Source organism: Triturus cristatus, chromosome 9 (assembly GCF_964204655.1).
Source record: "Triturus cristatus chromosome 9, aTriCri1.1, whole genome shotgun sequence".
Taxonomy (NCBI): Eukaryota; Metazoa; Chordata; class Amphibia; order Caudata; family Salamandridae; genus Triturus; species Triturus cristatus.
This window is the reverse complement of record NC_140592.1, coordinates 228,964,410-228,988,961: the sequence shown is the minus strand read 5'-3', so window position 1 is coordinate 228,988,961 and position 24,552 is coordinate 228,964,410. Positions and strand designations below refer to the sequence as shown.

Below are 24,552 nucleotides of genomic sequence, written 5' to 3'. Positions count from 1 at the left end.
GCAGCGCTGCGGGCAGTCTCTGTGATATCGGGGGCCGCGGCCTCCCAGCCCAGCGAGGATTCGGGCTCCCAGAAGGGCTCTGAGGCCTCCCTCTCTGATGACGCTGGCGGGGAGGCGGAGTTGCTGCCTGATGTTACCCCCGGGACGGCGGACGAGTTGCTGGACGCTTGAAGGTTTGGGGATTTCTCTGGCCATAGTATGAGGGACATGGGCAGGGCGGAAGGGGTGCGTGTGGGGGGGGAGGCCTGGCCTGGCTTTACGGGGCTCGGGGAGGGACCGGTACCTGATGGTGGATTGCGGATGGGGACTGTTGAGGGGACCTGGAGGAGAGAGCGGGGGGTCTGAAGGGCGCGGAGCACTGGGGGAGGATTTGCAGAGACTGGGCGTGGATGCTCTGAAGGGGACTGTCGACAAGCCCGTCTGGCGCAGAGGCATCACCTCAACCTCACGGACATAGTGAGACTCTGGTGGCTACCAGAGTGTTTGGTTTCTGTTTGGGGTGATATTTGGATGGGTAACTGTGGTTTAGCACCTGTTCTGGGGAAGGGAGGGCGTTCGGGGAGTTGGGGAGTTACGGGATTTCAGGGAAATGTCAGTGTGCCTCGGAGGGTTAGGAAAGGGTGGTTGGCTCAGCGATGGGATGGGGACCCCACCTGAATTGAGATTTCTGACTTGGAATGTGAGGGGGCTCACCTCTATGGTGAAGAGATACAAAGTTCATGCCTACTTGGTACGGAGAGGGGTCCAGGTAGCCTTCCTTCAAGAAACCCACTTAGATCGGGAGGAGGGGAAGGCATTGCATCGGCGCTGGCGGGATCAATTGTTCTATACTACCTTTTCGAAGTTTGCCCGGGGTGCCCTCATCTGGGTGAGGGTGGGAGTCCCTTTCCAGCCTTTAACGACGTTAGTGGACCCGGAGGGCAGGTTTGTAGCAGTACAGGGGCGGTTGGACGGGAGGGATATGGCCTTATGCAGTGTGTATGCTCCTAATGTAGACCAGGCCGCTTTCTTCTCCAGACTGTCGGGTCCGCTGGCAGCGTATTTGACGGGGACGGTGGTGTTGGGAGAGGACTTTAATTCTGTGACTGATGTTGAGCTGGATAGGTCCCACCCGCCCCTTGCGCAGTCGATGGTCCGTCGGGTGGCCAATAGTAGACGGGCTTGGCAGGAAACTTGGGGGCTGGTGGACACTTGGCGGACACATCATCCGATAGATAGGGATTACTCCTTCTACTCAGCCCCCCACGAGTTGTATGTCCGATTGGATAGTATACTGTGTTCACCGGATGCTCAGACTTTGATGCGGCATAGTGAATATCTAGCTAAAACCATCTCGGACCATAACCCCTGTGTGGGGGTGCTGCAATGGTCCAGGCAGCGGCAAGCGATTCCTACTTGGTGTCTTAACCCCTTGCTGCTGGAGGACTCGGTTTTCCGGGCTGAGGTTGGCGGCTGCATAGAGCAGTATTTTGGGCATAACTCGGGTACGGCGGCGAGCCGGGCGACGGACTTTGCTGAGGGAGGTTGAGGAGGCGGAGGCCCAGCTGCGGACGGCTGAACGTGCGCATCAGGCGGGGGAGGGCGCGATGGCTGCAGTTGTTGAGGCGCGTGAGGGCGTGGCGGTGCGAGTGGAGAAGCTTCGCTGTTTTGATCATAAAAACTACCTTACGCGAGCGCACGCGGAAAGAGATTAGGTGGGATCCCTCCTGGCATGGTTGGCGAACCCGACGGCCCGAGGTGACCCGATACTTTCCCTGGTTGAAGCAGGGGGGAGTCCCGGTCTATTCCCAGACGGGGATAAATAAGCGGTTTGCCAGTTATTATGCAGGGTTGTTATGATAGCACTATGGAGGGGGAGCCTGAAGGCCTTGATGACTTTTTAGTGGAGGCCCGACTGCCCTGGCTGGACCCGGAGAATGGGAAAGACCTATGGGGTGCCATATCACTGGGCGAGATCCGTGCGGCGATTAAGCACATGGCCCGGCGAAAGACCCCAGGGGCGGATGGTTTGCCCGTCGAGTTCTATGCGGCTTACCCGGATTTGCTGGCACCACAGCTGCAGGTCCTTTACAGTGAGGCCTGGCGACTTGGGTGCTTGCCCGCCTCCGCTCAGGAGGCGATTGTGGTACCCTTACTGAAACCCGGAGGAGAGGCCGGCGCGCGCACGGCGTACCGTCCGCTCTCTATGCTGACGGTGGATTACAAAATCTTGAGTAAAATACTGGCGTCGCGCCTATTGACCCATATGACCGCCTTAATTCACCCGGATCAGGCGGGCTTTATCCCTCGGCGTAGCACGGCCACTTCGGTTCGACGGTTGCTACGGGTGATGGAGATGGACCGAGACGTATACCCGGAGGCCTGCACACTGTCGGTCGACATAGAAAAGGCCTTTGATAGTGTGGAGTGGCCCTATTTATATCGAGTGCTGCGGGCGTTTGGTCTGGGGGATGGCTTCGTACTCTGGACCGCCTTGCTCTATAGCGATGCCACGGCCCGAGTAAAGACGGGGGCTACCATATCGCCCCCTATCGCGTGCGGAGGGGGACGAGGCAGGGCTGCTCCCTCTCCCCCTTGTTGTTCGCCCTGGCCGTTGAACCGCTGGCGGCTCATGCCCGACGGGGGTGCGCCTATGCTGGAGTTTACTTGAGGGGGGACGCCCACTATATATCCCTATATGCAGATGATCTGCTGATGTTCTTGGCGGATGCGGAGGGCGCGCTGGGCGAAGCGACCGCCCTTTTGGAGGATTTTGGTCGCCTGTCCGGGCTTAAGGTCAACTGGGGCAAGACATGCTTGTTCCCGCTGTCGCAGGGTGGTCGGGCCCCACAGGCGCTGGGACCGATCCGGTGGGAAGGTAGCTGCATACGATATTTGGGGGTTAGCATTTACCATACCCAGACGGATTTGCTGGAGGGGAATGTTGGCAGGGCCCTTCGCGGCTTGCGTGGTAGCATGGGGTTTTGGAGCATGCTCCCACTCTCGTGTGCCGGGAGGGTGGCGCTGTTGAAGATGGTGGCGTTGCCACGCCTCCTTTACTTTTTTCGCACCCTTCCCATATGGATCCCTGCGTCGTTTTTCACGTGGCTGCGAGCACTGTCTACGGGCTTCATTTGGGGCTCGGGAAGGCGGCGGGTGGCGCTGACCACGTTGCGGCGGCCGAGAGCGGAGGGGGGCCTGGCAGCCCCGGATTTTGAGTGGTACTACTTGGCAGCCCAGCTCCAATGGCTTACGCAGGCGGTGGCCAGGGAGTATAGAGGCCTGGAGGGCCCACAGGGCAGGCTGATTCCACGGCATGTGCTCGCCTTCATAGTCCTCCAGCAGCGGTTGGACCTAGCCCAGCTTACCCTGGGGGAACGTACCCTCCGGCTGTGCTGGAACAGGTGCCAGAGGAGGGCCGCCATAATTCACACCTATGCCCCGGAGATCCCCCTGGGGATGTGTACGGCGCTCCCGCATGGGGGCGATTGGTCTGGGCTAGCTGTTTGGGAGGAGCTGGGCGTGCAGGTGGTGGGGGACTTATTCAGAGAGGGGGTGCTGTTGCCCTTCCAGGAATTACAGGACTCTTATGGGCTTCCGCGGGGGGACTTTTTACTCCATGCGGCCCTTGTAGTGAGCCTCCAGAAACATTGGAATGTGGGGCTCTCGGAGCCGCCGATCGCCGCGGGTTGCCAATATGTAGTGATGGCGGCGGGGACGACTAAGGCCATTACTTGCCTCTACCGCAGACTGTCGATGGAGGGCCTGCAACCTCTGGCCGCCCTGAGGGATAAGTGGGAAACGGACCTTGAGAAAGCGATCCCCGAGACCACATGGTCCACGCTGGTGCGGAGGGCCTGGAAGGGAACGAGGAATGCCCGGTTTCAGTTAGTTCAGTTTTTTACGTTGCACAGGGCGTATCTGACGCCGGCCAAGATATTGCAATATTTCGGGGGGGTTCACTCTCAGTGCCCGCGGTGTGGGGGAGATGGGGCGGATTTTCGTCATATGTTTTGGTCCTGCGCGCAGTTGGGTGACTATTGGGCAGACGTTGTGGATTGTTTGAATCAGGTGACGGACCGCTCTATTGCCCTGGGAATGGGGGCTTGCTTGTTGCTTTGGTTTCCCCACACCCGCCGGACGAAGGTCACCAGTAGGTTTTACGATTTAGGACTGATAATGGCCAAGAGGGAACTGACTCTGCATTGGAAATCCCGGGCGGGGCCTAGCTTCTTGCGGTGGAGGGCGGCGTTTGCGAGATGGGCAGGTGCGGAGGGTACGCTCCGGGTGCAATTAGCCCTTCGGAGGGACGATGAGAAGGCACTAGCGACGGCCTGGGCATGGGAGGCGTTGGTGGTGGAACTTCAGGGGTTGATGTCTGATGCAGGGGAAGTGGAGAGCACATCTGATAGGCAGGAGGTAGCGGGGAGTAGGAGGGGAATAGTGGTAAGCCCTGGACGCATAAACTTTAGCTCGGCGCGAGGGAAGGCCTTGTTTCCTTAAGGAGAGGTTGAGCACCCGTACATACTTCATTGTGGAGGAGGGGTACATCAGAAGAGGGGTAGGTAACGGGGGCACACTGACATGGGGTGGGGGAGGGGGGGAAGGGACTGTGTGGGAAGGATGTTTCTTCTCCTGGATAATTGGTAGCGACGATAAATGTACAGTACTCCTTTGAAGGGTGGGGGTAGTGGAACGTGTGTTGAGTTGTTGCTTTGAACACAATAAAAAAATGTTTCAACAACAGGGTAGACCCTGTTGCTAAGGTTTGTGCTATGACCCATTGGGAGTTATGAGAGAAAGTCTTGAGTGCCTCTGAGGAATAAGACTGGGATGCAAATTCTTGAGATCCAAGACCAGGCTCCTGGGACCGCAGGACTATATAGGACAATTTTAGGCTTAATCAAGCCTCCAGCTGGCAGGTTTTCAAGGTTTTTCATTTACCGAGATCCTTCCTGACACTCTGTACGAGGCTGGAAACCCAGGTGCATCAGACTAATATGAGGCAGGTAAGTCGGCAAAGCCTGTTGCATCATCACCGTAGGGTCACACACTGTGGTATGTATAAATGTAGTTGGGACACTGCTCCATTTTCTAGGAGAAGGTATAACCTCAACTTTGCATCCCTACAGGCACTAAGTCACAGTTCCTTACATCAGAGGGATGCTGTCATTACCAAACATTCTGTGAACTGGGTAAGGGCACATTAGAATAGTTATTTCTGGGCCAATATGCAGTCAGATAAGGGATCACTAGGGCCAGGCGTAAGTGCGGTGAGGCGCTCCTGATCCCCCCTTTGTGAGTTGTATATATTCAGTGACAACCCACTATCTCAATGGCTGTGGTCACTGCTGTTGTAAATATAGTAATGAATCCACAGAACCCCTGTAGCCAACAAGAAAGTCTATTCTGATCATGTGCTTAGTCAGTGCCCTTTCTGTGTCAGGAATGTTTTTCTTCAATGAAGGGCTGGCTATTGCATCTAGCAAATAATTTACAATGTGTAAGCCATGGTAAATCAAAGGATATGGAGTTCCTGAACACAGTGACAGTTGAATAGTTGAATATACTATTATGTAATTTGTTAAGAAGTCCACTGGACTGTATTTTGGATTGCTCACACATCAAACAAGTCTACACAATGGACTCAGGCGGGTTAATCCACTCTTCTCACGAGACACACAGGTCAGTGCCAATGTACAGCTGCGCACCATACAAGGGTGTGATTGATGTATGAGGAACGATGGATAACACCAAAAAATGGCTTGAAATAATGCCTGGTGAGTCATCTGACCATTCTAATTAACACCGGACCAGGGAAAAAAGTAACAACAGATTTTCGTCATCATTCGAGCAAAGTGTAATATTTTTGTGTGCCAGTTTCTGTGCTTTCTGTTGTGTATTTAATTAAGGAATTAAATTGGAGCGTGTGTAATCTTTTTGAGTGTTGGGTGTAACAAACCCCGATGTCGTCAGGCAGCAGGAACTTTTGGGGGATGTAGTTTCCCTCCGTGACTGGAAGATACTGCGATTGAGCAGCTATTCCGGCGAGATTTCTGGGCACGTGCCAGGGTGCTTTTTTAGTCAGCTGGTCAGGAATATACAGGGAGAGCAGGGACCTGACTGGGTAGGTAGAGATGCTCCTATTCAGTCTAGTAATAAGGGTTGGCTAGGCAGGCCAGTAGTGAGGGTCCAGTGGGTAAAGGAGCAGGAAGGTGCGTGTGGGTCCTGGTCGGGGTTGGTTTTGATGTGACATCGGGGCTGGGATGGCCCGCATGAACAAGGGTTTTTTTCCCAGTGACTTTACGCGAGTCACGGAGGGCAGCCAGAAGCCATTCAGCCCCATGGGCTGTCAACAGGATGCAGTCCCCGACGGAGCAGGGGGCATCTCCTGGCCGTCGGTCCGAAGACATCGGAGAGTCTGTCATGGCTTCACACCCCTGGGGGAGCAGCCTTCATTTTCTCTACAGCACCCTGCCAGGGTGTGGTGTGATTATCATTGTTGTGCAAGTGACAGAGTGTGTCCGTGTGAGTGTGGTCAGTCTGAGTGAATGGAGAAGGATGCTTTGGTGTAGGATTGTAGCAGAGATGGATATGAGCTTGAAGGGGGTGGTTTGCTTGAGTGGAACGCATGGTCAGGTCCCCTGGCGGGGAAGGGCTGTGGGGCTATTTACTTGAAGGAGTGAGGCAGTTGGTGCTTTTCAGATGTCAAGTGCGGACTTGAAGAAGACAGCCGAGTCACCACGACATTTCCAAGGGAGTTGCTTGGGAGGAAGAAGTACAGTGGAAGATCACTGACTCCTACAAGGTATGGGTCCATGGGGGTCATTAGAGGATGTGTGGGGGGCACAGTGGGGCGGCCTTCCTCAGTTTCAGTGGGGGTTGGGGTGATTTCTGAGGGGTTTCAGCAGCAGTTCGAAGTTCGTCAAGTTTGAGACGGGGTTTGTTGATCATAAGTCCAAACAGGGATTATCTTTAATGTGTGATAAAGAAATACAATGTGATGACCAATCGGAATGAGCTAAGGAGATGAAAGAGGGAGGTGGGGATAGTGTGGAACAGTCAAAGTTTAAATTGCCATATTTGGGGTTTGCGATGCCCCTGGGTCTCATTTATCACAAAAAACATGCAACAAGATCTGGAATGATGAGTAAATTGATGCTTTTCAACTTCTGCATCTTGACAATCAGTCTAAGGAGATGTCAAAAGAGGAGGAGTGGGAGTTGGCACACAGACTTGTAGTGAGTTCTTCCTGAAATACGCACATACATTGTTAAGTTAGCATAACCACGTTAGATGTTAGAATGCCATCTTTCTGCTTTTGCACACGACACTGCGTTTACATGTTATTTCTTAAATAAACTGCTGACTCGAGACTTGCCTCACACGAGAGCAATCTGTTGTTACCATCCCAAGCTCTGCGCAGCGACCTTGGTCTGTACATGGTGTGACAAACAGTCTGGAATATTACACAATGCATGTTTTTCACTCTAGGTTGATCGACCCACTATTTAGCCATAACACACGCGCAGCTGCACATACCTGAAAGTTGGTGCTTTTAATATCACAGACATCATGTTTATTATTCAGACCGAAGACGAGCCTTCCTGCGAGAAGTCTCCTGATGCTCCTGTGATGTGATTTCACTAAGCTGATCTTTGAGGTATGGGGTCCCCTATTCAAGCCTAAGAGACCTTCTATTAGCATAATAATAAAATTAGCTTATTAGTGAAGGGAAGGTGGAAGTATCCACTGTCATTATAATATGATCACTCCTTTTATATTCTATGGTATTGTAACTATGTTGCTGGTTTTGATATTAATCATTTGTCTGCTTGTATTAGCCAAAGTACTGCATCTTAGGACACGTGGTCTATAAAAATAAACTCTTTTTATTTACACCGTGTCTCTGTTGATTATTGTTGTGGACTGATGTGAGAATAATATACGAACAGGTATTTCCGATTCCCACCATTCCTGAGAGTACACTAAGTAGCTTGTTCTGGGTTGTCTATTCATTGGGATCTCTGAGCTAAATCTTGGATAACGAATGGGACACTTATGCTAGCCGGATACTGGGTTCTGGGTTCTGAGGTGAGTTTCTGGTACACCACAATTCACTGAGGTCCTGGGGTTCTAAGCATAGTTCTGTGTATAAGCAGAATCCCTGCAACATGGCGCACCTAACGTTTGGTCTATGAGTTGAAACGCCTTAGTAGTGCTTACATTTAGTCCACAGCACCCTCATTCTTGTTTCCGGATAACAAGTCTGACGGATTTTAAACCTACCTAGTTCTATTGATATAGGTTCTTTCAAGCTTGATTATTAAAAAGGTTATTGAACCCTTGTGCTACTGAATACTTGAAGTGTAGCGTGTCCTTATGGCAATAAATATTGCGGCGCATAGCCGTGCGGCACTGAAACGTCACTTGACGCAATATGGAGTGCCGGACGCGGGCATGGACGTCATCTTTGTGGTGGGAGCCGATGCGGCTCATCCCTTTGAGTTATTCTACTCTTGGGTGACGATTCCGGCAGTCAGTGGAAATGATAATACATTTCATTCATACACTGCCTCTGCAGTGCCTGCTGCCTATGCGCCGTATAGGACACAGGAGATACCAATATCTGCTTGGCAACATCAGATTTGGTTTAATGGCGCCCTCCCCCATGTGGTTATACCGCCGAGAATGGGCCCTTTATCAATTGCGGGGGCCACTTGGCCGGTACTAGCCGGATTTACGCCTCATCCCCGTTACCTCACGGTGACGGTGGATGAACTGCGTGTACTACACACTGCCCTTATAACAGTATATAGGGCGTTAGTGCAGTATGTGTCGCGCACTGTACAGGCGGGGGCGCCTGTTGGTGCGGGACAACCTGGTGATCGTCACGCGGTGGTCATTAGTCCTGTTATGGTTAATTCTGTTGTAGGCAAGCGCCCCCTCACGAGGGATGATTATCCCTTTTGGCTTGCTGAAAAATTTGACCAAATAGAAGCGGTTTATCCGCATACAACTCCTGTGGAGAAACACAGGATCCTCACCATTAGTTTGCCTAAAGACTTAGTTCCCCACATGGATGATTGTGTTTCTTGGGGTAAGGTTTTTGCTGCAACGTACGCGCAGTGCTTTGGCACTCCGTCTATGTTGCAGCTGCCCTCCGTTATCAAACGTGTTCAAGAGGACCATGGAGCGGAGTCTGCGATAGAATTAGGGATGCGGCTCCTCGGAGATTTTGGCCTGGTGGCTACCATGATAATGGGAAACCTTAAGGGTGATGCGTTGCACTTTCAGGTTCGTAATGAACTGAAGAAAGTTGCTGAAGAGGACAAACCGCAGGAATTTGCAAAAATAATTTCAGAAGCATATCGTGATTTGGGTCGTAGCTCTTTAGGAGTTAAGCCTGTGATCAAAAATCCCGATTCTAAGCAGCAGGGTAAGGCAGGAACTTCTGGTAAGGATGAACGACCCATTTTTCCAAAACAAAAGTGGCAGTTTAAACAACAGGGAAAGCAGCAGCAGAAACAGGGCTCTCGGCCTGCCTCTCCCGTACAGTCAAGTAGTGAACGCACTTATGATCTGCGAGATCGTGCTACTATTAAGTCTCCTGATAGATTTCAGGTTTCTGAACCGCGTTCTCCTCGTTCTTCACAGGACACATCGGCTACACAGTCTGGTGGCGGAGGCGGTGGCAAAGGTCGGGGTGCTCCACAACAGCGTGACCAACCCCGACAGACTGAGGGTAAAGGCAAGCAGGACGAGTTTGCTCGACAAAGACCCCCGTTTCAGAAGAAGAAAGTGGCGGCTCTGACGGCAAAATATGCCTCAGATAGTGCGGACACAGCTTCAGAACCGGACATGGGCGCTGACGCTACTAGACAGCGCGGCGGAAATTACCATAGTCCGTCAAGCTCTGCGTCCATTTCTGGCGGCGACAGCAACTGATGTTTTGGTTACTGTTGAAACAGCTGACACCAGAGTGGCTCCCCCTGATAGACTTTATGAAATAGTCTTATTAATTGAGGGTGACATACAACGTACCATAAAAGGGATTTTTTGGGATAATCTGACCACCACCTATGATATCCTCCTAGCGGAGGCAGATTGGCCCCCAGCCTTCATTTTGGAAGCTCCTAGAGGGGAGGAGAAAATCCTCCCGTCCTTTGCGCACACGGTGCCTAAGGAACAAGCTGAAATGTACGCTGGTGAGTGGGCGCTGGCGCTTGCGCCAGCGGTATATCGTACTCAAGTGGGTTGGGACCGGTTGTCCCCCTGCCATGAGATTCCATTACGGTCTATGCCCCAGCCTCAGCCCCAATATCCCATGCGTCGTGAAGCTAGACCACACGTCGCGGCGATCCTTGAACAATTGGAATATCAGGGTGTTATTGAAACTTGTGTGTCCCCTATGAATAACCCTTTATTCACTGTAACGAAGCCTGACGGCTCGTACCGTTTAGTTTTGGATTACCGGCACCTAAACTCCCATTGCCGGACCTGCGCGGTACAAAATACACATAGCTCGGCTTTAGTCGACAGTCTCGTGCGTAAGAGGTTTAAAACGACACTTGACATTTCCAATGGCTTCTTTAGCCATAACCTGTCCACACTGAGTAGCCAGTGGACAGCGTTTACTTCGGGCGGAAAACAAAAACAGTTTACGAGATTAGCCATGGGCTACAAAAATAGCCCTGGCGTCTTTTCCGCTCGCGTGGTTTCTCTCTTAGAAAGAATAGACCCCGAAGCATACTCCTATGTTGACGATATCTACCTCACGGATGATGAGCTGTTGCCGCATCTGTCTCGAGTCGACAATATTGTAGTGAGTTTTGCTGACTATGGCTACAAATTCAATTTTGCGAAGTCACACATCGCGGAATATACAGTGTTGTTTTTGGGCTACGAGCTCAATAATGAAGGAAAGGGGTTAGCTCCCCACTTTCTGGAAAAGTGCGCATGCTTGAGTGCGCCAACGACGCTAAAGAAATTACAATCTCTGCTGGGCTTTCTGAATTTCGGCCGTACGTACATTCCTGATTATGCCCAGCGTATCAAGCCGCTTTACGCCTTGGTACAACCCACTTTTTCGAAGTCTAGCTGGCAGCTGGAACATTCTAAAATTTTACAGTCTTTACAGGCTGATCTTCTTGCTTCACAATATTTGCTGACACGTGATAACCGCACTAACCTGGTAATAAGAATAGTGCCAGGCGCCGTGGGTTTCACGTATTTGACGTTTAATGAGGGCGATACAGTCCCCATTGCGTACAAATCCCACTTGTACACCTCTGCTGAATTACGTTTTTCTGCGGTCGAAAAAGTTCTGACTGCTGTACAGATGGCGATCCTTAAAGAACGCGCACTGTCGCATGGGAAACAGATTCTGGTTGTAACACCCTATCCTGCCTTAGAAGCAGTGACAAAGGCAAGTGTACCAAATTCTAAAGCTTTGCATCCTCGGTGGATACAATGGGCCACAACACTGACGTCGCCAGACGTCACTTACATCTTTGATGCCTCATTACAGACTCAAGAGTTCTTGCAGTATGAATTCGTTCATCCGGCACCTCTGTCTTTGCGCCCGCTCGAAGAATACCATTGTGTCATATACACTGACGGGTCTGCGCAGCCCGCGATTGGATCGAAGCACGCTTATTCAGCGGCTTGCGCAATTGTCGTAGGTACATTCGTGAATGGTGAATTCCAATCTGATGCAGTGCATACGCAGTCATTGGGTGATTGTACCGCGCAATTGGCGGAGCTTCGGGCTCTGGTGCTTGCACTGGAGTTTGCTGATCCTCGGGTCACTACTCTTATAGTGAGTGATTCCTTCTACTGTGTCCAGTCCTACAATGACAATTTACACTTCTGGTCTCAGAATGACTATCGAGACACGAAAGGTGGCACAATTAAGCATAAAACGCTTTGGGTTCGAGTGGCAGACTTTAAAGACCGTCTCCCTCTCGTGAATGTTATTCACACTCTTGGTCACCAACGACTTGGTGTCCATGCTGTCGGCAACAGCTTGGCTGACGAGGCAGCAAAAACAGCAGTGGCTACATACTTAGTGGCAGCAGTTACCAGATCAAAAAGTAAGATTGATGATGACATCTTGGCAGCTATTGCTGCTACAGAAAAGGGAGGCGATTACCCGAAGGGTTTTCCTTCTCGTTACATTTACCATTTAAGTCCTGATAATGTCCCATTAGTGAGGATTAATGACGTTGGTGACAGAATTATTCCCAACGCGGACTGCAGGCCAGCACTGATCTTGGCTGCACATGAGGGGTTGGCGTCTGCCCACGCCGGTGTGTCAGCTACAATATCTCTGCTACAACAACGTTACTGGTGGTTTGGTTTATATAAACAAACGCGCGCTTATGTTCTTGATTGTGACATTTGCCAACAGATTAAACCTTCTACTGTTGCGCGCCCACCACAGACACAGCTGTACATCTCTAATAAGCCATTTGGTTGTGTTTATTTAGATCACTGCGGTCCTTTTTCCTCCGATACTGCGTACAAGTACATCTTGGTTGCAGTGGATTCGTGCACACGTTTTCTATGGGTATGGCCACAAAGGAGTGCTGACTCGCGGACTGTCATCAGGGATTTGCGTGTCTTTGTGGGAACTTTTGCGTGTGGTACCTTCCATTCTGATCAGGGCCCTGCGTTCGCCTCTAAGGCTTACAAGGAGGCTATGAGAAATTTGGGGGTCCTAGTCAAATTTTCGTCCCCCTACCGACCTGAGGGTAATAGTGTGGTGGAGCGAATGAACCGTGACTTAAAGCAATCATTGACAGCACGTGTTTTAGGCACAGGCCGGAACTGGCTAGCCCATTTGTATAACGTCCAACGTGCACTTAATAATCTCCCTAGAAGGTCTCTGGGTGGGCGGACCCCGTACATGATGCTCTTCGGAATCAGAATGTTTGTCCCAGACCTTGATGGTCTAGACATGGCGGCGTCGACCGCACCCTTTGACGTAGATGATCACTGTGCTGTTTTACAGACTCTACAAGAAGCCAGAGACACTCTTTCGAAGGAACATTTGCCCTCCATATCTGAAGCTGAAGTTCAGGTTCCGGTAGTCGGCTGGCTACCCAGAGTTGGAGACCTGGTCCGTGAGAAGGTGGAGAACAAGAAGGAGTTCGGCCCCTCTTATCGTGCACCAGTTCCAGTGCTTGGAGTGCAGGGTACAAGAACAGTCATTTTACCTCCACTTCCTGGTCGCAAAGAAAACAGGTACATCTCTATTGACAATGTCAAACTTCAGCGAGTGGCCGATACTTCTTAGTATGACTCCAGCAATTTCATGCCAGACGATGCAAAGAAATTCAATGTTGGTTCCTGCTTCTAACACCTTGTCTGATGTTGCCATCGAGATGCAATCTGTTACTGATCCCTTGTTAATACCATCGGCTGGTGGTTTGCCCGAAGAGACTGAGTACGCTTATCCTACACGTGGTCCCTCACCTGTTTTACAATCTACAGCACTTGGCCAGTCCCGTTTCTCCTTTGACACTGACTCATTACCCTCAAGCCCCCCATCAAACATTGCTGTTTTTTTCAGCTGGTTTAAGAGACATTTTTTGATTGCCCCTTGGACATACATCTGGTTGATACTTTTCACTATTTTTTTGTTTATGTCAATTGGATTTATAATAGTTTTTTTCCGTCTTGTGGATGGCCACTATTTGAGTGAGAGATCGACAATTAGACTTATCAATGGAACTTTGGCCCCCCACTCCTCGTCCCACATCATGAAGAGGGACCAGACTTCTGTGAATATTACTGCCTGGCCCGTCTTGGATGGAATCGCATGGGATGCTGTTAAATTCCAAATTCATGGGCCTACAGAGGTCATTAATGTACCTAATGTATTTCGAGTTTCTATGGGTGATGTGGTTAGGCAGAACATACGTTCTGATGATTGGGATGTACACGCCATTGAATCACTGTTTTCTGATTTGAAATATTATGCCGCTTTTGATGCTGAAGATTTATATGAAAATGCGGCTAATTATGCGGAACAGTATTGTTTTCAACATTATGGCAATCATTTCCTGCATAAAGCAAATACATTTAGAAATTTTGTAAATTTTACCCAATGGGAACACTGTCCTACTCCCGAGTTCGGAAGTTCACAAACACTAGTTAACAAATATTCTTATTTTACTGATTTCAGTGTTTCCGACCCGGCAGCGTTTTATTTTAAGGTGCTGCCTGAGTCTGCCGCAAAGGTTAGACTGACACACACAAAGTTACTTTATTCCAAGTCCTTTATGGACGAGTTGTCAATCAAAGGTTATGATGTATGGAAGGCTACTATTGATCTAAAGTCGGTTTGGGGTTCCAAGCCGTGGCAGGTACAGGGTACAGAGGCTTTACATCGTGCCTGTCTTATACCAAATCATATTTTATTTTTGAATTCATCCATCTTCCAAACCACCTGTTTTGGATTGGCTACTGCTAAACAATTAAAGACACCTTCTGTGCCGGATTTGGGCGCTTATCCCAATTGGGATAACCACACAGATCTATCCCTTGCTGCTTTGCAATCCTTAGTTTCAAATACATCTTTCAATATTTCGAAATTTAATAGTGAGGGTTGGTTAGTTTGGCAAAGCAGTTCAGACACCTGTCAACGTCGTTTTCTGGGACTGAAACCGGGGTATACTCGGGAACGCGTGGACCCTCGGTTTGAGTCGTCACATACTGTAACTACATACTCTGTGGGCAAGTTGTGTCAATCTTGGTTGCGACATTCCACCTTGGCGTCTGTCAAAGTTCATTTATCACAATTACATGACAAAATAGATTTGAATGATTTTGTTAAAGGTCCTGTGGGTGGCAGAACCAAAAGGTGGGCGTATGCTATTTACAACGAAGTCTGGAAGTTGTCGCAGATTGAGGCGGCTTCCAGATTGCGAGCTATTGACCAAGCAAACATGGAGAAGGTTTTAGCCGTTATAGATAATAGCATTAACACTCTCTCTTCAAGAATTTATACATTAGATAATATTGTTTCTTCTGTTGTTGATATTGTGCATGATGATATGTCTGTGTTATATCATGGTCAAAACCAGTTGCGTTCTGTTATGCAGTTTGCATGGACATTGCAGACGTTAAAGGCGGGGAGAGTCCCTTGGGACTATCTTAACACTACATCGTTATTTCTTCCCTTTAACCTTACTGACAAGCAGCGATTTATGTCCATGAAGGATGCTACATATTCATTGTTACATATTGAAAAATTAGAACCATTGCCTTTTTCTGTAACGGAGATCAATTCAGCTACGTGGTTAGTCCACGGATTGATAACTCTTCCTTTCGCGCTTTTTAAGTTCACTTCTTGTATGAAACATTATGCTTTGGGTAGATATGAACCGCTGGGCACCGCTTTCATACATGAGGTTTGGTCCCTCCCCTTTACGTATAGATGTACTAGGGACGGAACTGAGGTTTATTTGAAAGGCGAGGAATGTACCACGACACCAGACCATTCCTTGGTATGTAGGCACATTCAACTACACGGCGCATGCAATGTGCAAGCCCCGAACTTAGCCTGCGTCCTACGGGGTATCCCAGTGCCTGTGATTACGCCTTCTTTCACGTTACTTGCAAATGGTAGTTATTTAATTTTGAATAATGAAGCTTGCTGCGGGATGTTAGTGGGAATCCCGTACATAGTAACTGTCTCGCAGAAAGTTGTCTGCTGCAATAATGTTCTCTTTCCACCCCCGCATGGGCAGCTGGATGTTTCAATCTGGCCTTCGATTCCAACCTTGAAAGCGGAGTTCAACAAGTTGAGCAGAATAAGAGCTTTATTGTCCCAAAAAGAGGTGCCATTGACTTCCTCTCGTGAAACATTTGTCCTTCACGTTGCTAATACGCGCACTGAGGTACAGGCGCTTCTGAATACTGACCTCCCCCTACATTTCGGCACTTTGATCCAAACTATTTTTAATGCCTCGTCCACGACCGGCCTGGCTCATTTTTTTAAACTTGTGGGCTCGGGTCTCGTGACCTCTTTCAAAACTATTTTTGGTGTGATTCCGGCATTTTTTCATTCACTTTTCTCGAGCATCTTTGGAGGTGTTCCGCTGCTTCTGGCGCTGGTGGCAGGTGTGCTGCTTTTACTTTTCATACTACGGAATGGCTGCTCCTTCTGTGCCACACGAGCGCCTGTCCCGCCTGCATCTTCTTCGTGATAGGATGCTTGACTTTTATGGAACTCTGCCGTTGGCGACCTTAAGCCTGGCATATGGATTATCCTTCAGGTATTCCTACTTCACCTGCGTGCAGCCTGTATTTCACTGCCTGGATTGTCCCTTTGAATGGCCTTTGGATTTGTGCTTGACCAACCTGGTGTCTCCGGTGCCGGATTTCGATCGACTGATGAGGCCCTTAGTGTCTCACGAGTTGGCCTGTTCTGGTGTCCGGATTATGGCCTGTGGTGCGGCACATGGTATCCTGGGTAATTGGGACATCTCAACAGCTGCCTACAACTTCTTGGCTATGAGCTATTTGGAGGAACATTCCGGGTGCCCTCTGATCGTGCTAGAGGCTCCGATGGTTGAAGAACACGTATGTTCCTTTTCGTTGATGGATTGGATGGCTGAGACTTTCAGTGGACCTGCAAACGATTTTTTGTTGGAAGCAGTGGCCACATATGCTGCCTATACATTCATGGATTAACTGGACAGTTGTCCTGTGCGCCTGTGCTACTGGACAGCACTCTAGCGCAACATTTCTTCTTTTCTTTCTCTTTTTTCCCGATGGTCGTTTTGAGTTTTTTTTTTTTTCGCTTCCTTATTTTTTTCTTTCAAAAAAACCCTGGTTTATTTTTTTTTGTAGTTTCGGACTTTGGCGCATTCTGAAACTCTGCATTGGTTTCGCCTTGTTCTGCTCTGACGAAACTGAACTCTGCGTTCTCTCTTTTCTTGCCTATTCAATAGTGCTTCGATCAAGGGGGCGTGTAGTGAGTTCTTCCTGAAATACGCACATACATTGTTAAGTTAGCATAACCACGTTAGATGTTAGAATGCCATCTTTCTGCTTTTGCACACGACACTGCGTTTACATGTTATTTCTTAAATAAACTGCTGACTCGAGACTTGCCTCACACGAGAGCAATCTGTTGTTACCATCCCAAGCTCTGCGCAGCGACCTTGGTCTGTACATGGTGTGACAAACAGTCTGGAATATTACACAATGCATGTTTTTCACTCTAGGTTGATCGACCCACTATTTAGCCATAACACACGCGCAGCTGCACATACCTGAAAGTTGGTGCTTTTAATATCACAGACATCATGTTTATTATTCAGACCGAAGACGAGCCTTCCTGCGAGAAGTCTCCTGATGCTCCTGTGATGTGATTTCACTAAGCTGATCTTTGAGGTATGGGGTCCCCTATTCAAGCCTAAGAGACCTTCTATTAGCATAATAATAAAATTAGCTTATTAGTGAAGGGAAGGTGGAAGTATCCACTGTCATTATAATATGATCACTCCTTTTATATTCTATGGTATTGTAACTATGTTGCTGGTTTTGATATTAATCATTTGTCTGCTTGTATTAGCCAAAGTACTGCATCTTAGGACACGTGGTCTATAAAAATAAACTCTTTTTATTTACACCGTGTCTCTGTTGATTATTGTTGTGGACTGATGTGAGAATAATATACGAACAGGTATTTCCGATTCCCACCATTCCTGAGAGTACACTAAGTAGCTTGTTCTGGGTTGTCTATTCATTGGGATCTCTGAGCTAAATCTTGGATAACGAATGGGACACTTATGCTAGCCGGATACTGGGTTCTGGGTTCTGAGGTGAGTTTCTGGTACACCACAATTCACTGAGGTCCTGGGGTTCTAAGCATAGTTCTGTGTATAAGCAGAATCCCTGCAACAGACTGAGGGTGCCTATCAAGGTAGATACTTGGACTTCTGCGTTTCTTATTTATGCAAGAATATCCTGTGAGAAGCACGGGGAGATGGACGTTGCTCTTTTCAAGTTAATGAATATTATTTGCAAAGCACAAATGCACTTTGGGGGCTTTGCTTGTTTGAGCTACGATAAGGAGTTCAGGGCTAGACTAAGTCTTATTACGGACAAGCCATGGGCTGATGTGGATTAGGAGTTGTGGCTTCAGTGGATGTCTTCTACTCAACCGCCTGCTCCTACTCATACAGCGAGCAGCTTGTCCATAACCTATCAGCCTTCCCCATACGGGTCCACGTCGTCAGGGGTGGTAGTTGGGGGTAGGGGCCAAAATCTCTCTGCAAGGGCCTGCTGAGGTTTTGACAGCGGTTTCTGTCCCTGCCATTTTTGCAGCTATAAACATGAATGTGCTTGAAATCAGAGGGTGTCACCCATTAGCACAATGTTCGTTCATGGTTAACTCAGGGGCACAATGGACAACACCTTAGGGCAGGAACCAGCAGGGTCAGCCTTTACCCAAGGATCCCCCAGTCGAGTTGATGTAGGTCGGTTTTCTGGTTGGTATTTTCTCGCAAGGTTCAGACTTTTCTTGTCCAATCTTTTGTTTTTTTGTTCAGCTTGTTTTGGTTCCTGTTGCAGTACGCATTGGCTCAGTTTGGTGTAAAACGGCTGACTGGCTTTCCCTGGACTTGTTTTTCTCCGATGGTGGGATGGGTCGTGGAAGGGACATTTTTTTTCCTTTTTCTGTGCAGGAGGGTTGAGGCGCTTGGGCGGAACTCTGGGCAGAATTTTCAAGATTTGGGCACAGGACCTGGGGGTTTTCTTTTGGCTCTGGAGTAAACAGAGGCTCTACTTTTTTTCATACTATGGGCATGGCTCTGAATGCTGTTGCCATGTTTGCATGACCCTCAGTAGATTAGGTGTCGAGTAAGTTGTGTTTTTCTCATCGTGGGGAGTCGGGTGCCGAAGGTGGTGTTGCTGGTACAGCCGCCGAGGGGTGTCCCTCTTTATACACGTCGTATTATCAGGGTTGTAGGATCTTTTCATCCCTGTATGTTGCCCTGTTCTCGCAACTACATAGGTGAGTTTGGCAGTTTGGTCCTGCTCACGTTGCTGTGCGTGGAGGAGATTAGCCGGGAATGCATTCTATGGCAAATTATGCTGGGTGTTATGCTCCGGCTGAGGGTGAGCTGGTGCAGAGATCTTTTTGTTGGGGTAGAGTAATTCGTGGCTTAAGCGGTCTCGGTTAATGGCAATTGTTTTGCAGGATTTTTAGGGACGTTGGCTGGTTGCTTTGCCCAGATGTGAATATCATCTTTTTGAGGTGTTTCTTTTAGATGGTTACTGGTTTGGATGTTTTTTCGGGGTCCTTACATTTTCTGGTTACTGGGGGGTGGGGGGGGGGGGATTGAGTTTTGCTGAAGTTGGGCCGGCTTTGTTCGCAGCTGGCTTTGGCTGTAGAGTTCCCAAACAGATGCCTGGGGCAGGGGCAGCTGGGTATGGCTTTGTGTAAGGTCGGGGAGGGGGGTTGTGCCCCGTTGTGGAATAGGGAGTATTTTTTGGCAGGGGTTGATATAGTGGGGGGTGGTTTCTTCTGTAATGTGGATGTATCTCCTGCTACTGCGTACCAATAGTTGGCAGCTTTCAGTGGTTGATTTGGGGTCGTCTTGGTTTAGATGCAAGTTCTTTCGGGTCACATTCCTCCTGCGTTGAGGTGGTAAAGGTGGCACATAGATTAGATTTGCCTTGAAGGGAGGTTCTGATGGCTTGGTAGTCAGTTGATGCAAGGGTTGTAAAATAATAGATTTGGGATGGAAGAGAATCCTTAGCCATGTTTTCCGTTGATGCTTCTTTCTTCTTTTGTAGATTTTGTTCCTGGCTCTGCTGTTGACAAAATGGTACCTGGGATTATAGGGCATTCATTTCTCCGATGGGTTTACGATTTGCTGATCAACAACAGTATGGTGGGGGCCTCAACTTGGATAGTAGCCGGCATGGACTCTTCAGGGGGGGCAAGATGGCTTCTGAACAGGGTCATGAGGGTTTTCTGCCTATCAAATCGGGTTACGGTGTTTGTCTCATTTGAACATTTTGAAGAATGGGGATAATTTTTTTGAGCAGAATGGGGGCCATTTGCACAAATTTGGGTCTGCAATTTATTTGATGGGATTGAATTAAATGCTGGCTTGTGTGGGGTCTAAGCAGCCTTGGTGCAGTTGATGTTCTTTGAGGGAAGAGGAGCTTGGAGGACATGGAGTAAGGTGAATGGGGTACTTTTGGTGAGGATGGGTTGGGTTGTGTGAGAGAGACATTAGTTAGTTAATGTGAAAGATAGGTGTAAGCGGAAAGAATGAATTGGCGGGTATGGAATGTTTAATTGGGGGATCTTGCATTGATTGGGGTTTCAAATGGACTATGAATTAATGAAGCTATTGTTGTATGTTGTATAAAATAAAACACTGTTTAACTACAAGCCTGTCACAATAAAGTGCCTTTTTCTGCTACAAAAGGCTTGTGGGTGTGTTCTTTTATTGCAGGATCCTGTTATTAGAGAATTTGGCGCTATGGCCAGAACTGCTGACTTTGGAACTAGGTTTGAGTCTCGGCATAGACTCATCATCCTAGGATTCTTGGCAAGTGACCTTATCTCGCGGTGCCTAAAAAATTAACATGCTCTTGTTAAAAGTAACTGATGCTAGGGTACAGAGCTCCAACACCTTTGGGTTGAATTTGCGCTAAAAAACAGCAAAAAATAATAAAATATAGCGTTTTAAATGTATTACTTTGCTTCTAATTCAGCATAATCAATGCTCTACCCTATACCTCTCTCAATATATCCTCTACCTCCACTCTCTCACTCATCCCAAACCCCATTTTACTACTACAATCCCCAAAATAACCCTTTCTAGACTCGTCCCTCCTCTACCCCTCCTTGCATCATCTCATACCCTTTTACTATTCAGATCTCTCAAACAAGCCTCTCTAAACCCTTCCCTTTGACTCTTCCACTTTATTCATCCCGAATCTCCTCCTAGTGCTCTGAGCCAAAGAAAAATATAATTAAAAAAGAAACAATACTAAATCCTTCCCTCTTCTATCCCTTCACTATCGTTTCAATCCAAATATCAGACTAACATGTCCACCCCTCAAATTAATTTCATATTTCCCCATACTAATTCCGATTAATCCTGTTTGGGTTCCGGAGAAGCATACTACCCACCAAAAAGCACTTTGACACCTCATCAGTGGTGGCAAGCGCTATATAAATATAAATGCAAACCCTTTCCCTCTTCTATTCCTCCAGTATCCTTTTTCAATCCAAATAACAGACTAACATGTCCACCGCTCAAATTAATTTCATATATCCCTATTCTAATTCACCACTAATCCTTTTTGGGTTTCGGAATAGATTGCTACACCCCCGATAAGAGCTTCAACACCGCATCAGGGGTAGCAAGAGCTATGTAAATGCAAACCCTTCCCTCTTCTATCACTCCACTGTCCTTTTCTATCCAAATAACAGACTAACAAGTCCACCGCTCAAATTAATTTCATATTTCCATTTACTAATTTACCACTAATCCTTTTTGGGTTCCGGAGTCTGAGACGTTTTAAGGCATGGGCAAAGTGGGCTCTGGCCTAGGGCCCCAGCCTTTCTGGGTGTCACCTGAGAGAGTCTTGCTCTGATGATATTGAATAATTCTTAAAAAGATAGTTGTAAAAATTGTTTTCTATTCATTTATTTTTAATGTGGGTAATGTGTGAGAGTCTAATACAGACATTTTTCTGACAAATGTGTCCATGTTTCATATAACATCCATAAAAAATTTTTTTTTACATCAAAACAGGACCTCACATATGAGAAATGGGAGGGGGGACACAGAGATTATTTGCAGTAATATTCGGGAGCTGTAGCTGTGTTGCAATACTGAAAACACGCATCATTATCTTTGAATATTAGATGTAAACACATTTAGAATTTGGACCAGTGTGACTGTGCACTGTCAGTGGCCTGGCCAAAGAGGCCATGAAAGAGCTGAAATTGTATTATAAATTCAAAGCTCTTCTGAACAAGGGCCCCCAAAATATGTTTGGCCCAGAGCCCCCAAAATCCCTCCCTGTCCGGAGTAGCGTGCTACTCGCCGAAAAAGCACTTCGACGCCTCGTCAGGTGTAGTAAGCGATAAAGAAATGCATTTACAATTACAATTAAATACTGCACGTCTATCGTTTATAAGTGCTGTGAATAACAAATGTTAACATTAATGTTACAATTTATGAGACTCAAAATGCGTTCGCCTTTCCCACTCGTTCGGTCCATCTTTCAGTTTTTCTTAACGAAACCATCTTGCCATCGCAGAACATCCCTGAGAATGCCTCTCACTCTCTTAGGACAGGCTCTCCCGTAACTGCCTCAAAACCCAAGCAGCTGCTGCGGCCGCCATATTCGGGAGCGCTGCAAATTGCTGCGCGCGGGCCTGAAAAACACACTCACCCCACCACCGCGATAATCACCGCCGCTACCGCCAGGTAGTTGGTCTGGTAATAAAGCAGGTTGTTGACCACCCGGTTATTCCAATTTGAGACGTCCTTGAAATCTGGCCGGCCGAAGCGGTCGGACCCAGGGTAGAAGTCATTCCAAGCGCGGAGCGGAGCTACCTGCACGCCCATGTTTCCAGTAGCGATGCTGACAGACTGTAATGGACTCAGCTGCGGCTGCCCTTTAAGATTACTTGTGCGGTTCGCGCCACTGGCGTGCCCAGAAATTGGAGCGGGCGGTTGACTGTAGTTTATCGCTCACATCTGGATGTTAGCACTTGGCTAACTATAGATTGCATTAGAGTTTCTTCTCTAGCCAAACCTCTGCCACAAAAACGACAACGTAATTAAACGCTTTTTTTTACAACCAGCTTTGGAAGGGTCCAGGAGGCCTAACCCACGACGCACAGTGACAGAATGCGGCAGGACCCTCCCTGTTGGCAGGGTGAAGCTTAAGGCCTGTGTTTTGGCACCAACGCCCAAAATGCGCATTCCTCGTCACTTAGCCACCAGCTGACTCACCACTGAGTGAAAGCAGCACATGGAATACACATTCCGAGCGAAAGGAAAATAGACACATTTAGCATACAGAGCACTCGTCGTATTCATTAAGCATGTAATCATAACAGTTTGCACTATTTGTACTGCTAACATGAATGACAATACTCGAGATTTTAGTGGTTGTCTTACGTTGTTATAAGCCAATAATAATTTTATTTGAGCTTTCTCTTGTATAAAAGTTTCTCCATTTCCACGCAAGTTAATGGAAAAATAAATTACCCACATTTTTTTCTAAAGCTACCCCTTTTCTATTCGCAAATTATGGCATGTATAAAAATATGAACTTTGTACTTGTATACTGTAAAGAAGTGGTCTTCAAACTTTTTAATGCTACTCCTCCCCACAGTGGAAATAAAAAATCATCGAGCCCCCCTTCAAAGTTTTTCACAATTATTCTATTAAATTGTATCTATTACCAGTATCCACAGTGTGTGGATGGGAGTTTTTAGGAATATTTGGAATCCCTTCCCCTTTGACACACACTCCCAGTTAGGATATGAATGACAAAAGATGTTAGTGATGGCCTATTACAGAGCATAATTCTTCTTTTTGCCAGAGTTTGGAGCCCCCCCTTCCGGGATTACCTGAGGCCCTCTTAGGGGGCCCGCCCTCCAGTTTGAAGACCCATGCTGTAAAGTATACTCATTCATCGTGTTTAAAAATGTGTGCTGTGGAATCATACATTGTATAGAACACCAAGGCACTGTGCTTTCTATAGTGTACATATACACAGAAAATGACACATACGGTCATTTTGATCAACATTCTCTCATAACACTGTACGCAAAACTACTGAGACTGCTTTACGGTCCATTGGTTTTCCACATACACAGAAGTGGGCACTCATGATACTGTTTAACATGTGTAATGCCAAGACTGAGCTGCAAATGGCTCGGTCCAAAATTATGTGGCATGGTGGACAAAAGAACGATGGACTGGAATGCTACCCTGAACAATTGCCAGTGGTTAGATTTATTTCAAGCATCCTCCCATCATCTATCGTGTGTTTCATGTAACCCCTAGTTTCCAACAGTATGTCCAGATATGTGTTCCATGCTCACTGTGCCATTGGAAGCACTGAAGAGGCCCAATGAGGGTAAAACTGGTTGCTGGTGTTTCTGTTCAGGGAGCAGGGTTAAGACTGATTTGCATATGGTTGGTCCAAACTGAGGTGGTATTTTGGCCAAAGAACTTGAGCGATTGCCAGAAGCATCCTCCAACCACCTTTTGTGTGTTTCATTCAACGCACTATATGCGGGGTTCCTGTGCTCACTGTGCCACAGGAACCAAGCTACACCCTTCTGAAGAGCTCCAATCAGGGCAAAGCTGGTCTTGTGTTGCTTATGTTCAAATTCAAGGAGGACCTGACTTGGGAATTTGAGGTAGCATGGTGGGCAAAAGAACAATGGGCTGGAATGAGACCCCGTACGATTGCCAGCAGTTAGGCTTATTGCAAGCATCTTCCCATCACCTTTTCTGTGTTTCATGTAACATGTGTAATCACATTGTACAAAGTACTTTC

At 47.9% G+C, this 24,552-nt stretch overlaps 1 protein-coding gene across 1 annotated transcript in view; it reads right to left on the bottom strand.

Annotated features, from left to right (window-relative positions):
- The window catches only part of ARL6IP5 (ARF like GTPase 6 interacting protein 5), a 154,568-nt gene extending 131,705 nt beyond the window's left edge, over positions 1–22,863 (bottom strand). Inside the window, exon 1 of the mRNA XM_085624786.1 lies at positions 22,426–22,863. Coding sequence (XP_085480912.1) covers positions 22,426–22,601 — 176 coding nt within the window. The 5' untranslated portion in view covers positions 22,602–22,863. The remainder of the gene's footprint in view (positions 1–22,425) is intronic.
- Between the last annotated feature and the right edge of the window lie 1,689 nt (positions 22,864–24,552).